General features: G+C 23.8%; 5 protein-coding genes across 5 annotated transcripts; 2 read left to right on the forward strand and 3 right to left on the reverse strand.

Annotated features, from left to right (window-relative positions):
* Positions 1-1,759: 1,759 nt before the first annotated feature.
* Positions 1,760-2,668, forward strand: DDB_G0270820 (hypothetical protein; the record flags this gene model as incomplete). The annotated part of the gene is made up of 1 exon (XM_641725.1): positions 1,760-2,668. The coding sequence occupies one exon, from the start codon at positions 1,760-1,762 to the stop codon at positions 2,666-2,668; it is 909 nt and encodes a 302-aa protein (XP_646817.1).
* Positions 2,669-3,308: 640 nt separating this feature from the next.
* DDB_G0270822 (hypothetical protein) lies at positions 3,309-4,073 on the forward strand (the record flags this gene model as incomplete). The annotated part of the gene is made up of 1 exon (XM_641726.1): positions 3,309-4,073. One exon carries the CDS (start codon positions 3,309-3,311, stop codon positions 4,071-4,073), a length of 765 nt encoding a protein of 254 aa, XP_646818.1.
* Positions 4,074-5,974: 1,901 nt separating this feature from the next.
* On the reverse strand, positions 5,975-6,205 carry DDB_G0270456 (hypothetical protein; the record flags this gene model as incomplete). Its single annotated transcript, XM_641727.1, has 1 exon — positions 5,975-6,205. The coding sequence occupies one exon, from the start codon at positions 6,203-6,205 to the stop codon at positions 5,975-5,977; it is 231 nt and encodes a 76-aa protein (XP_646819.1).
* A 403-nt stretch (positions 6,206-6,608) lies between these two features.
* Positions 6,609-9,538, reverse strand: DDB_G0270824 (hypothetical protein; the record flags this gene model as incomplete). The annotated part of the gene is made up of 6 exons (XM_641728.1): positions 6,609-7,625; positions 7,702-8,008; positions 8,077-8,251; positions 8,314-8,573; positions 8,634-8,685; positions 9,040-9,538. 6 exons carry the CDS (start codon positions 9,536-9,538, stop codon positions 6,609-6,611), a joined length of 2,310 nt encoding a protein of 769 aa, XP_646820.1.
* A 2,398-nt stretch (positions 9,539-11,936) lies between these two features.
* Positions 11,937-12,071, reverse strand: DDB_G0271090 (hypothetical protein; the record flags this gene model as incomplete). The annotated part of the gene is made up of 1 exon (XM_641729.1): positions 11,937-12,071. One exon carries the CDS (start codon positions 12,069-12,071, stop codon positions 11,937-11,939), a length of 135 nt encoding a protein of 44 aa, XP_646821.1.
* Positions 12,072-13,251: the final 1,180 nt, after the last annotated feature.

Here is a 13,251-nt window from a genome sequence, read left to right on the forward strand (position 1 = left end):
GGATAATTGAATTAATTCTGAATAAATAAAGTTATTTTGGAAAAGATCGAGTTATCCCGGAATAAATTCAGTTATTTCGAAAAAAGTTTATTTTCTTTTGAAAAATTTTTCACTTTTGGTATGTTTTTTTTTTTTTTTTTTTAATAAAACACATTATTTAAAACAAAAATTTTAAATAATATTAAACAATATTTGTTAAGACCTATAGTAGAATTTGGTTGTATTTATGGAGAAATAAAGAAAATATAAAAAAAAATGAACTTCGAAAAAAAAAAGGAACATCAAAAAAAAAAAACTACATATAAAAAATAAATCCTTTATTTGAACCCCGGTATTTTTGTTTTTTTTGTCAATCATACTATTAATTTTATTTATTTATTTATTATATTTTTTATTTTAATTGTGAATAAATGAAAAAAATTAAAAAAAAAAAAAATAATATGGCCAATGAAAAATTTTTCGCCAAAAGAAAACTGTAATTAAAAAAAAAAAAAAAAAAAAAAAAATAAATTAATTATTTTGTAAATTTTGATTATATTAATTTATACACACAATTTCATTACCAAAAAATACTTGGCTATCGGAAATATAAACTTTAAGATTGTGGTTTTTTTCACCATTTGAATAAATGGCTAAACTGTCAGCTACTTTTGTTCTTGTGTTACTATCCTTATTACTTCACAGCAAAGAAAAATGCACCTTTAAAGCCAATTTCAAGCAAATACAATTTAAATTTGCTTTAAATTGGCTTTAAATTTGCTTTTTAAAAAGGTAATTTTAAAGATATTTTTAAGGTCATTTAAAATTACATTAAAAATGACCTTTTAAATTTATTATAAAGCGGTTTTTAAATAATGTTTTAATCACTTTATAATAAATTTAAAAAAGTTATTTTTAATGTAATTTAAAATTACTTATCAATCCTTTTTTAAGCTTTTATTAATTATATTTTTTAAAATACATTTTAAATGCATTTTAAATACATTTCAAATCAATTTTTACACTATTTATTTCAAATTTATTAAAAAAAAAAAAAAAAAATAAGAAAATAAAAAAAAAAAAAAAAATTAAGAAAATTATAAAAAAAAAAATTAAAAAGATAACCAAATTAATTTTAATTCTTTATTTATTTGTTTCAGTGGCAATTGAATTCTATTATTATTATTTTTATTAATTAATAATAAATAAGTGTTTCAGTTGCCTTGGGTTTTATATTATTTTATTTTAAATTTTACTTCTCATTTCAAAAAGCGAAAAATATCAAAAAAAAAAAAAAAAAAAAATTTAATTATTTGTTTTGCATATTTATATTATAAGTATAAACATACATATAAAAAAAGATTTTTTATTTTTTATTTTTTATAATTAATAAACAATTAACGAGTGCACAGGTATATTATTGCATTAGTGTAGTTTTACAATAAATTGGGCAGATTTTATAGTTTTTTTTTTTAATATTTTAAAAAGAAAAAGGTATAGACAGGGTCATAGGTTCCCCGTCATTTTTTGAAAATGGGGTATATCCCTCTAAATATAAAATTCTAAGTACTAAATCATATATCTACTTGCTATAATGCTAAAATTTGAATAAAATGAAAAAAAAAAAAAAAAAAAAAAACGTAAAAACTCGAGGAAAAAAAAAAAAAAAAAATATTATTTTTAATTTCCAGCCAGCAAACAAAATGAATTTAAATAACATATCATGCATTAATTGCAGAGAAAAATTAAAGAATTTAAAAATATTATTATTCATTATATTATGCATAAAAATATATGTCCATTTTGTCTTGCATATTACCGTTCTTATAAACAATTTTATGATGTAAATGGACATTCCAACACCAAAAAATGTAAAAATGAACAAAATAAAATTATTACAAATAATCAAAAAAGAGATAGCTTTTATAAAAAATTAATGGATATTACTGGTGAAAAAATAAAATATCCAACAAATGATCCAGATGACCCATGTAAACATTTATGTAACCAAAACCAAGATGAAATTTTTTATCAAGAAAATAATGAAAATAATGAAAATAATCAAACAATTGATAATGAAGAAAATCATGATATAATTGGGTTGGTACATAGTGAGGATGAAAACAATGAAATTAGAATAGATGAAAATGAAGCAAACATTAATAATGAAAATAATGAAAATAATGAAAATGAAAATGCTCAAAACGAACCAATAAATAATAATCTAAATAATAATTTAGATAATGAAAAATCAAAAAAAAAATTAAATGAAACTGAAATTGAATTTTTAATGTTGGGAATTGAAAACTCAATAAGTTTAAAGCTACTTGAAAAATTTAAAAGTTTTATTGACAAAAATAAAACCAATTTAAATCAAATAAGATACACACCTCAATATATGGATAAATTATTTATGGAAGATTTTCAAATAAAAGGAGAAACATTTATAAATAAAAATTATGATCACTCAATTTTTTATTTTGAAATTAAAAAAGTATTAGAAACTTTATTAAATAAAAAGCAATTTTTTGAAAGAATAGATTTTGATACAGATTTTGAAACTGGAATTTATACAAATTATAAAAGTGGTCAACAATTTAAAGATTTAAAAAATAAAAATAAAAATAAAATTGTTTTACTTCACAGCAAAGAAAAATGCACCTTTAAAGCAAATTTAAAGAAAAGTTGATTTAAATTGGATTTAAATTGAATTTAAAGCCGCGTTTAAAAAATTCATTTTTAAGGTAATTTTTAAGGTAATTTTTAAGATATTTAAAAATGCCTTTAAAATTTGCTTTAAAATAAATTTTTAAGCAATTTTAAAGGTGATTTTAAAGGTGATTTTAAAGGTGATTTTTAAGGTAATTTTTAAGATAATTTTTAAGATATTTAAAAATACCTTTAAAATTTATTTTAAATTAATTTTAAATAGGATTTAAAGTAGATTTAAAGTAGATTTAAAGTGAATTTAAATTTCCTTTAAACATAAATTTAAGGTTTTTAAAAAAAAAGATCTAATTTTAGAACAAAAAAATGGGGATAAAATATTCTATCATTTTTAAATTTTCATCAAAGCAATCAAATGGTGTAATGGTTGATGAGACTACCCTTTGATAGAGGGTCGGGGGATCGAATCCCTTTTGGTAATTTTTGAAAAATTAAAAAAAAAAAATTTTAAAAATTTATCCGTTAAATAACGGCTTCGAACTCAGGGACTTTAAAGCAAATTTAAATTTAATTTAAAGCGAATTTAAAGGTGGTTTTTTCTTCGCTGTGTTAGAATATTCACTGATAGTATGCAGTGTCAAAACAAGAAAGATTATACTATAATGCTGGATATAGAAAATTATATTGGAAATGAATTTAAAAATAATAAATTATTATTATTTGTAGTACCAAATGATTGGTTACTTAATTTTCATCAAACAATTAGGGCATTGTTTTCATCTTTTATTGGTAATGGGTTTAATTTAATTATTGAAAATGAACAAATAGATGTTGTACCGTTTGGACTGACAATGGATATTCCAGAATTTAGAGCATCGTGTAAACTTAATGGACATAATTCAAATGAATATGCATGTCACACATGTGACAAACCAAGAGATGGTTTATTTATTTGCAAATCAGGTACATTAAGAAAACAAGAAGATATTACAAATTTTCACTCCACCAAACCAAATTATGCTGAACTAAATGCTGATATAGAATTAAAAAAAGTATGGGAAAAAAAAGCAAAAGATATTGGTATCAAAGGTGTGGACAGAGGGTGGGTCGAACCTTTGTCCATTAATTATTTAAAAACACAACCAGACATTTTACATAATATTTTATTAGGTGTCGCACAAAGATGTTTAAATTACATTTTTGATAAATATAAAAATAAAATTGCAAATTTTTTAAATAATTTAAAAAATGCAAAAATAATAGATAACAAACCAAAACCATCAATTTCACTATTTGCAAATAAAACAAGGAAAGGAAGAGAGAATAGATCAATATTATATTACTTTTTAATATCAATTAAAAATCAAATATCAAATGATGATTTTTTAATTATGGAACAATTAGTAACTATATGTTTTAAATTTTAATTATAATAGTAAATATTGGTAGAAGGGCTCATTTTAACCTATATTTAATATTGGAAGAAGTATTAAATAGTTTATTACTTTAATTTTTTTCACAAATTTTTAAATTTTTTTTCCAAAATTTTTTTTTTTTTTCCCATATAAAATAATTAGTTTTTACTTTTCTATTTATTTTTTTATTTTAAATAAAATTTTGATTACGTTAATACAAAATGTGTAAAACAGGCCAGATTTAAATAATTATAAAGTTAAATTTGTTGAAAATGTAATTTCTCCATTTAAATAAATAGTTTTTCAAAATATGATTTTTTTAAAATTTTCCATATTAAAAGATTTTTTTTTAAAAATAGTTTTTTTTTTCATTTTAAATTCAAATGTTTTGAAACTGGCTTAGATAACACAAAACAGGCCAGATTTTAGTTTAGTGAAATTTGGATTATTAAAAATTAAAATTTAAATACAAATTCTATAATTTACTGAAAAATGATTTTTTCCATTTTTTTTCAAAATTTTTTTTTTACATATAAATATTTACTTTTTTAAATTTAGCTTATTTTTTTATTTTACTTTAAATTTTACTTTAAATATGTAAAAGTGTGTAAAACAGGCCAGATTATAGTTTTGTAAACTTTAAATTTATTTAAATTAAAGTTAAAATAACAAATAGTATAATTTACTGAAAAATGATTTAAAAAATTTTTATTTTACTTATAAAAATTTACTTTTTTAAAATTATTTTAAATTCATATTTTACTTTAAATTCAACTTTAAATATGTCAAACTATGTAAAAGAGGCCAGATGATCGATTTTTAGTTTCTTAATTATTTTAAATTGAATTTAAGAAATTAAATAGTGTGATTTTGTAAAATATGTTTTTTATATATATATATTTTTTTTCCCTATACAAAACTATATAAAATAAAACTCTGTTATTTTTTTTATATTATTTTAAATTCCATATAAACAATGTTATATGTCCCATGCCAAAATTACCATATTAATTTCAGCAGCCATATTAATTTTGGCATGGGACTTAGGTCTGCCAAAATTACCTTATTAATTTCAGCAGCCATATTAATTTCAGCATGTACATAGCTGCCAAAATTAATATGGTAATTTTGGCATAGAAAAAAAAAAAGTCAAAGTCATTTAATTAATAATCATCTCAAATATAAACAAAATTTTAGTACTAAAATTAATATTATTATTATTTTTATTTTAATAATTATAATAATAAAAAAAAAAAAAAAAATTTTCATATTATTTTATTTATATCTTTTATTTATTTTTATCTTTTTATTTTTATTATTAATTTTATAATTTATTTTCATTTCTTTTTTTTTTAGTTGATATATATTTTTTTATTATTCATTTATTTCTAAGGCTAACAAAAAAAAAAAATTAAAAATAAAAAAAAAAAATAAAATAAAAAAAAAAAAAAAAAAATTAAAATAATTTTTTTTTTTTAATTTTTTTTTTTTAATTATCTACTCTTCTACTTACTCTTTTGTTACTAACAGATGAAGTGTTGTAGGGAATTTTCCATAAAATTTCACTACAGTAGCGTAGTGAATTTTATTATTTAATTTCACTACAGTAGCGTAGTGAAAAAAAAAAATCACTGACCTTAAATTTTTTTTTTTTTCAAAAAACAAATAAAGTTTATTAAATTGAAATTTTATTTTTTGTTTTAATTATTATTTTATTTATTTTTATTATAATTATTGTTAATTTTTTTTTTTTTTTTTTTTTTTTTTTTTTTCAATTTTTTTTTTTTAAATTTTTTTCAATTTTTATTTGTTTATTAAATTGTAATTTTATTTTTTGTTTTAATTATTATTTTATTTATTATTATTGTTAATTTTTTTTTTTTTTCAATTTTTTTTTTTTTAATTTATTTTTATTAATTTATTTTTATTAACTCCCTGAGTTGTTCAATTGCTTGATTTACCATATCACTGTAAACACTGCACACAATTGAATTTTTTCTAGCTTTGTTACCTCTGGTGCATTTGATGTTTTTGCATTTTCCTTTGTATACAAAAAAGTCCAAATATAATTCGTTTTCTATTACAGTTTTTACACAATGTTGGTGAAATTGTTTTGATTTTAATTCTAATGCTTCTAACATCATATTTGAATTTTTAACGATTAAAGCATCACCACTATTTACATATAGTACTTTGGCTGCTTTTTCGAGGAATTTAGTCAAATTTTCCTCTGAATCTAACTATTCTTCATTGCCATATTCAATGGCTAAATTTCTTAAGAGTTTTATCGAATCTATTAATTCTTCGATCATTCTTTTTTTTTGAAATTTTTTTTTATTTTGTTTTTTCAATTTTTTTTTTTTATTTTGTTTTTTCAATTTTTTTTAAGTTTTATTTTTTTTTATTTTTTTTTATTTTTTTTAACAAATGTAATTTTTTTTTATTTTTTTCAATTTTTTTTTTTTTTAATTTTTAATTTTTTTTTTTTTTTTTAATTTTTTGTGTTGATTTGTGTTTTTTTTGTTTTTTTGATTTGGCCACTTGTTTTTATTTTCTAATTTCCCCATACCCCCTTCTATTAATTGCAACCAAATCAAGTTCTAATTTTTGTGTCCTTGTTGACTTTGTTTTTGCAACTTTTTTTGAAGGTATCACATTAACGATTTTTCCTATTGATGGTGATTTGGAAGGTGATTTAAATGGTGATTTAAATGGTGAATTGGAAGGTGATTTAAATGGTGAATTGGAAGGTGAAATGGATGGTGATTTGGAAGGTAATTTAAATGGTGATTTGGAAGGTGATTTAAATGGTGATTTAAATGGTGAATTGGAAGGTGAAATGGATGTTGATTTGAGAGGTGATTTGGATGTTGATTTGAGAGGTGATTTGGATGGTTTAGAATGTGATTTTAAAGGAGGTTTATTAACAATTGGTATCTTATGAGGACGGCCTCTGAGACGTTTAACAGTTGTTACTATACCACTACCAGATTGTGGTATAGTATATGATGGTATTATTTGCACTTGAGGTATTGGTGGTACTATTTCTTTTAAATTCATATCCTTTCTCAAACAATTCATTAAATTTGGCGCTGTTGGATTATTATTTAAAAATGGGAGTATTTCTTCTTGTTCCATTTCATTATTGAGTTTGTGTTGAAATGGATTATCGTTAATGATAGGTGGAATATTTGATGGATTGTTAAGAGCATCTTCCAAAACCCTAAATGGATCATTTTGTGTTACCAATTGATGCAAGTTGAAATTGGATAAATCCTTACCAAGATTTTTAATAAACTGAACCAGAAATTCAATAACTTTCCCATCATTATTTAAATAAAGACCAGAAGTAAAAGAATCAATATCTTTTTGTATGTTTGGCGATGTTCTAAAAATATCAACTGTTGATTGTTTATAAAGAACCAACTTGTTACCTCCTACAAAACCAGAGTATAAACCTTTTTTTTGAAGGCTATTGATTCCATCTTCCAAAAATTCAAGTTTATAAAGTTGTTTAGTGTCTTCCTGTATTACCTTATGAATTTTACACAAAATCAATATTTTCTATTAGAATTAAATATAAAATTTGTTAATTATTACTGTTTCATATATTATTAATCTTTATGTTTTAATTACTTACATTATTTTTTTTAATTTCTAGAAAGAGTACAGTATCACCAACTTTCAATCCCTTTGGTGGTTTTGAATTCCATTGATTTTGGTAACTTGTGAGATTTTCAAGAATAATAGCTGTTATTTCTTCTTTTGAAACATCTGAAACACCAATTGATTGAGAGTCTTGTTCTGATTGCACATTAATAAACAAAGGTACAATACCAACAGCTTGAGATGGTGTCATTTTAATTGTTCTTGTTTTTGTATTATTGTAATCATACAAAGCTTGTTTTAATAGTTCAGAAAGAGACCTAGAAGTACCATCAAGAAAACTAAAATTTATTTATAAATGATTAATTAATAAACATATCGATAATTTATATTGTTCAAAATATCATACTCTTGTTGTTTTAATTTTGAGATCCTCTCCTTGATAGTTCGATTCAATCTTTCTACCATACCTTGAGTTGTTGGTGTACGAGGAGCTCCATGTGCTGACTTGGAGCCTGGAAAAAGTTTTAGGAATTCTTTTTGGACTTTGTTTTTAAATTCACGTCCATTATCGCAGTGCCATACTTTCACAGAGTTTTAATATAAAAGTTACAAAACATCATATAAAAAATGATTGATACCAAACCTTTTATTCTATTTCGTTGGCAAATGTCACACGTATCTACTGCATCAGATACAAAAGAATACAATCCCATATTATAATATTTAGTCTTGTAGTTCCCATAGGTTGCATCTCTTCCTATATGACCTTTATGCATTTCTTCCCAGAGTGATACCATTCTATAATCATTAATTACTTCTAAACACACTTCTTTTGATATATTTCTATCTCCGCCACAATTCATGACTTTTTTTTCAATTCTAAATAATTTTTCTTTTCTGTTTCTGTTTTTTATTGGTCAGAATTTAAAAAATGATTGTGTTATGGTAAGGAAAAATATTTACTCATCATGTAAAAATTTATAATTTTTATGTTTAGTATTTTCAAAATTATTATCTTCAATAAATTTTAAATAATTTATTCTGTTTCATTTTGGGGAAATGAAAATAAAAAAAAAAAAAAAAAAAAAAAAAGTTTTGTTGGGGAAAAAAAAAAAAAATTTTGGCGCAAAAAAAAAAAAAAAAAATAAAATAAAAAAAAAAAAAAATAAAATAAAAAAAAAAAAATAAAAAAACTTAAATAGAACTAATAATCAAATAAAAGATAATAATTTAATAAACTTTATTTGTTTTTTGAAAAAAAAAAAAATTTAGGGTCAGTGATTTTTTTTTTTCACTACGCTACTGTAGTGAAATTAAATAATAAAATTCACTACGCTACTGTAGTGAAATTTTATTGAAAATTCCCTACAACATGAAGTTTCGTTTGAAAATCTTTTGGTGAAAAAATCAGCATCAGATTGTAATTGATTAGCTCTTTTTTTACCCGTTTTGTTTTTGTTTGATTGAGTTGTGATTCCACCATTATTGGAAGTTGTTGCAGCTTCATGTGTTGATCTAACTTCGGTGGTAGAGTGCTCGATTGCTTTTCCAACTAGGTCATCTGTTGATTTTCTTTTGGTTATTTCGATATCCCTTTGCAATTTATTTTTACTTGAGAGTTTGGTGGCCTCTATTCTAGAAGTAGGCTCAGTATTGTAATAAGCCTTTATAATAGCAGAATGATTATCTGCTTTATAATGATTACTGATGTGCTGTTGACACTGGTTTTGATTAATCATATGAGAGACACCATCTTCATCTTTGTTAAGCCTAACCTTCTCTATAATCTTCACTAAGTCTTTTGGGTACCAATTTTTTCTTTTTATCTTTATCAATATAAAACACTTCTTTAATAGTTGCCGTACCATATTCTACATTCTCAACAACATACTGTTTATCCAAAATGTTTTTCCAATAGCTTATATTTTGTCCACTCAATTTGGTATTATGAAATTTATAATCTATTTTAAATTTTACATCTTCGTCATATTTTTCCAAGAGTTTTTTTAATTTATTTTTATTATTTTTTCAATTTCTGTTGCAGAAAGTTGATTATTTAATTTATTGTCTTTACTGAAGACCATTTTTTGGAACGAAAACTTTAAAAAAATAAAAAAATAAAAAAAAAAATACTTTTTTTTTTTAATTTTTTTTTTTATATTTTTTTTTTTATATTTTTTTTTTTTAAATTTTTTTTTTTAATTTTTTTTTTTTATTTTATTTTTTTAAAGTTTCGAACAATTATATATAAAAAAAAAGTAAAAGATATCCCTTCGGTTAATTAAATAATAATAATAATAATAATAATAATATAATAATAATAATAATAATAATACTTATTTCGAAATGTTTAAACAATCATACAGTTTAAAATTAAATAAATTGTTTTAAACCACCACTTTTTTTGAACACATGAAAATAAATAAGATATAAAAATAATAAGATAAAAAAAGATTTTTTTTTTTTTTTTTTTTTTATTTTATAATTATTCTTGTCGTCAGTATTGTTACTATAATTAATCCCATGAGTTTTTTTTATTATTATTTTTAATTCTTTTATATTTGAGATGATTATTATTAATTAAATGACTTTGAGTTTTTTTTTTTATATTTCTATGCCCAAAATTACCATATTAATTTCAGCAGCCATATTAATTTCAGCCTAAAATAGTTGGTCTGTGCATGCCAAAATTAATATGGCTGCTGAAATTAATATGGTAATTCTAGCAGACATAAGTCCCATGCCAAAATTACCATATTAATTCCAGCAGCCATATTAATTTTGGCATGGGACAGTTATACAGACCATTTTAAATAATTTCCATTTTTGTAAGTTCTAAAAACTTCCATTTTTGGAAATTTCCTTTTTAGAAATATCCTTATAAGATAATATCCTTTTTAGAAATTTCCTTATATGGTAATTTCCTTTTTTAGAATTTTTTTTTCATTAAACTATTTTTTATGCGTCGATCAAACAAAGTTTGGGATTTTTTTTTTTTATAAAATTTTTTTTCTAAGTCAATTTTTTTTATAAAAATTTTATTTTTCTTCACAAAAACAACTTGGTTTATATAAAAAAAATGTTTAAAGTGTTTTGAAACATTTTTTGTTTAAAAAAATAAAAATTTAAAAAAATTTCCTTTTTAAGAAAAAAAAAAAAAAAACTTGAAAGTTCGATTTCTTCATAGATCTCGTAAAGGCAAGCATTATTTTTTAAAAATTATTTTTTTTGAAAATACCGTATTTGGAGAGATCTCAGGAATGAGAACTTTCACTCGCGTTCTAAATCTATATTTCCGTAAGGAAATATTACTATATATGGTAATTTCTATAAAATGAAATTTCCTTTTTTGGAAATTTCCTTTTAAAGTAATATCCTTTTTAGGAAATTACTAAAAATAGATGTCCCTCTGTCGATATGTCTCCGAAAAATCTTAAAAATATCTCCGATACATCTCCAAAAAATCTCTGAAAAAATCTTGGAATTTCTCTATTTTGTGTACCCCCTACCTCCCTAGATCCCAGGTTGAAACCCAGGGAATGTAACCTTACACAAAACCCCAGGGATATAACCTTACACAAAACCCCAGGGATATAACCTTACACAATATAATTTTAATTTTTTTTAATAAAATTTATTTTTTTTTTAATTTTTTTTCAAATATATTTTTTATTTTTTATTATTTTTTATTTTTTTTTTTCATTATTATTTTTTTTTTTTAAATTCGTAACTATAAAAATGTCGCATAATAAAAGATTAATTAAACAAACTTCTAGAACAACACCAGATTTTAGTTCTATTAGAAAAAAACAATTCATTAAAAAGATTGTATATGTTAAAAAACAAGAAGATGTATCTTCATCATTAAAAGATGTATCCTTATCTTCATCACCAACAATTAATAATGATCTTATTACTAATTTTGATCAAATTGCAGTGTTAATTGAAGATATTTCTATTTCTAATCACCAATTTGAAAGTAGTGACAGTGATTGTAGCAGTGGTGACGGTTTCAATGGTGGTATCTTGAAAAATAGTGACAATGAATTTGAAGGTGCACTTGACCATCAACATAATTTTTCTTATAGAAAAGAGGAAAAAAATGAATCATCAAAGTCAACAAAATTGGTTACTGAATCAAGTATTGAAATTGATAGTTCAAATCCAATTTCTACAAAGTTTAATAGAAGTTATCCAACAATCAATTCATTAAATGATGTTAATTTTAACAAAGAATACTTGATTCGTAAAGATTCTAAAGTCAAATCAATTATTTATTCTTCTGATGATGAAAAAATTGGTAGTGGTAGTGGTAGTGGTAGTGGTAGTGGTAGTGGTAGTGGTAGTGGTAGTGGTAGTGGTAGTGGTAGTGGTAGTGGTAGTGGTAGTGGTAGAATCCATCTTCTTTGCCCATCTCTCCCATATTTCTGAAAGGAATCTTGGATCTCTATCGGAGACGATTGTTCTTGGATAACCATGGAGTCTGAACACATGATTCAACAATAATTGAGCAGTATGTTGGGCATCATACGGCCATTTGTCAATAGTAGGTCGGCGGTGGTGGTCATCAGCTGATGACAGAGGACCGTTTGCTCATAGTGGGCTTACTGGGTGACTTAGGCTACTATGTTGTAATTCTCTCGATTTGTCACTGTCATTCGGCTAGCATTTAGAGGTTAACGTAATCAATATACATTGGTCACAAAAAACTTTTTAATGGTGGAAGGTAAATTTAATGTCACTAATAATCGGTCCGTCAAATTGGTTAGTTAGAGGGCATTAAGCGTGCTGAAAGCTATTAGAAAGGATCAATTGTGTTGATTCGACCTATCTCTAATATGTTAGTCGGGTATGTCCGGCAGTTTAGCGGCAGGGGGAACGGTGTACGCGCTGGGTTTCTGGCCACCGTTGCAGTAGCAGGTAAGATCTGCGTAATACTAGTACTTGTCCGAAAGATTATTCTAATTCCGCCTCACCTTTGTAAGATTACCCGCTGAACTTAAGCATATCAGTAAGCGGAGGAAAAGAAACTAACTAGGATTCCGTCAGTAACGGCGAGTGAAGACGGAATAGCCCAAGGTTCAAACCTGGATCTCTTCGAGGTTAGGTGATGTGACCTATGGACTGATGGAGCCCGCTGTTGTGACTGCTAATTCCGTTTGGAATTTCGAGTCGTAGAAGGTGATAACCCTGTTCGCAGTATCACAACAGTTGGACTTTGCCATTAGCTCCACGAGTAGGAATGTCTGAAATTGCATTCTGAATGGGTGATAAGATTCATCCAAGGCTAAATATATGTTAGGAGATCGATAGCATACAAGTACCGTGAGGGAAAGGTGAAAAGAACTTTGAAAAAAGGTTTAAAAGTATTTGACACCGTTTATGTGGAAGCGTTTACTTGGACCCCGATTAATGACGTCGGTTTAGCTCTAATTCTTAGGTGGCCAAAGTAGAGTGTTACGTGCTGATCAAAAGGGAACGGACATTTGATTCATTGGTTATCGACGAGGAAGGGACTCTAAATCGGCCAGTTACTAACGGGTGAGATCTGATGTCTATAAAATGGAGGATGAGGCTTATC

Source organism: Dictyostelium discoideum (assembly GCF_000004695.1).
Source record: "Dictyostelium discoideum AX4 chromosome 1 chromosome, whole genome shotgun sequence".
NCBI classification, from domain to species: Eukaryota; Evosea; class Eumycetozoa; order Dictyosteliales; family Dictyosteliaceae; genus Dictyostelium; species Dictyostelium discoideum.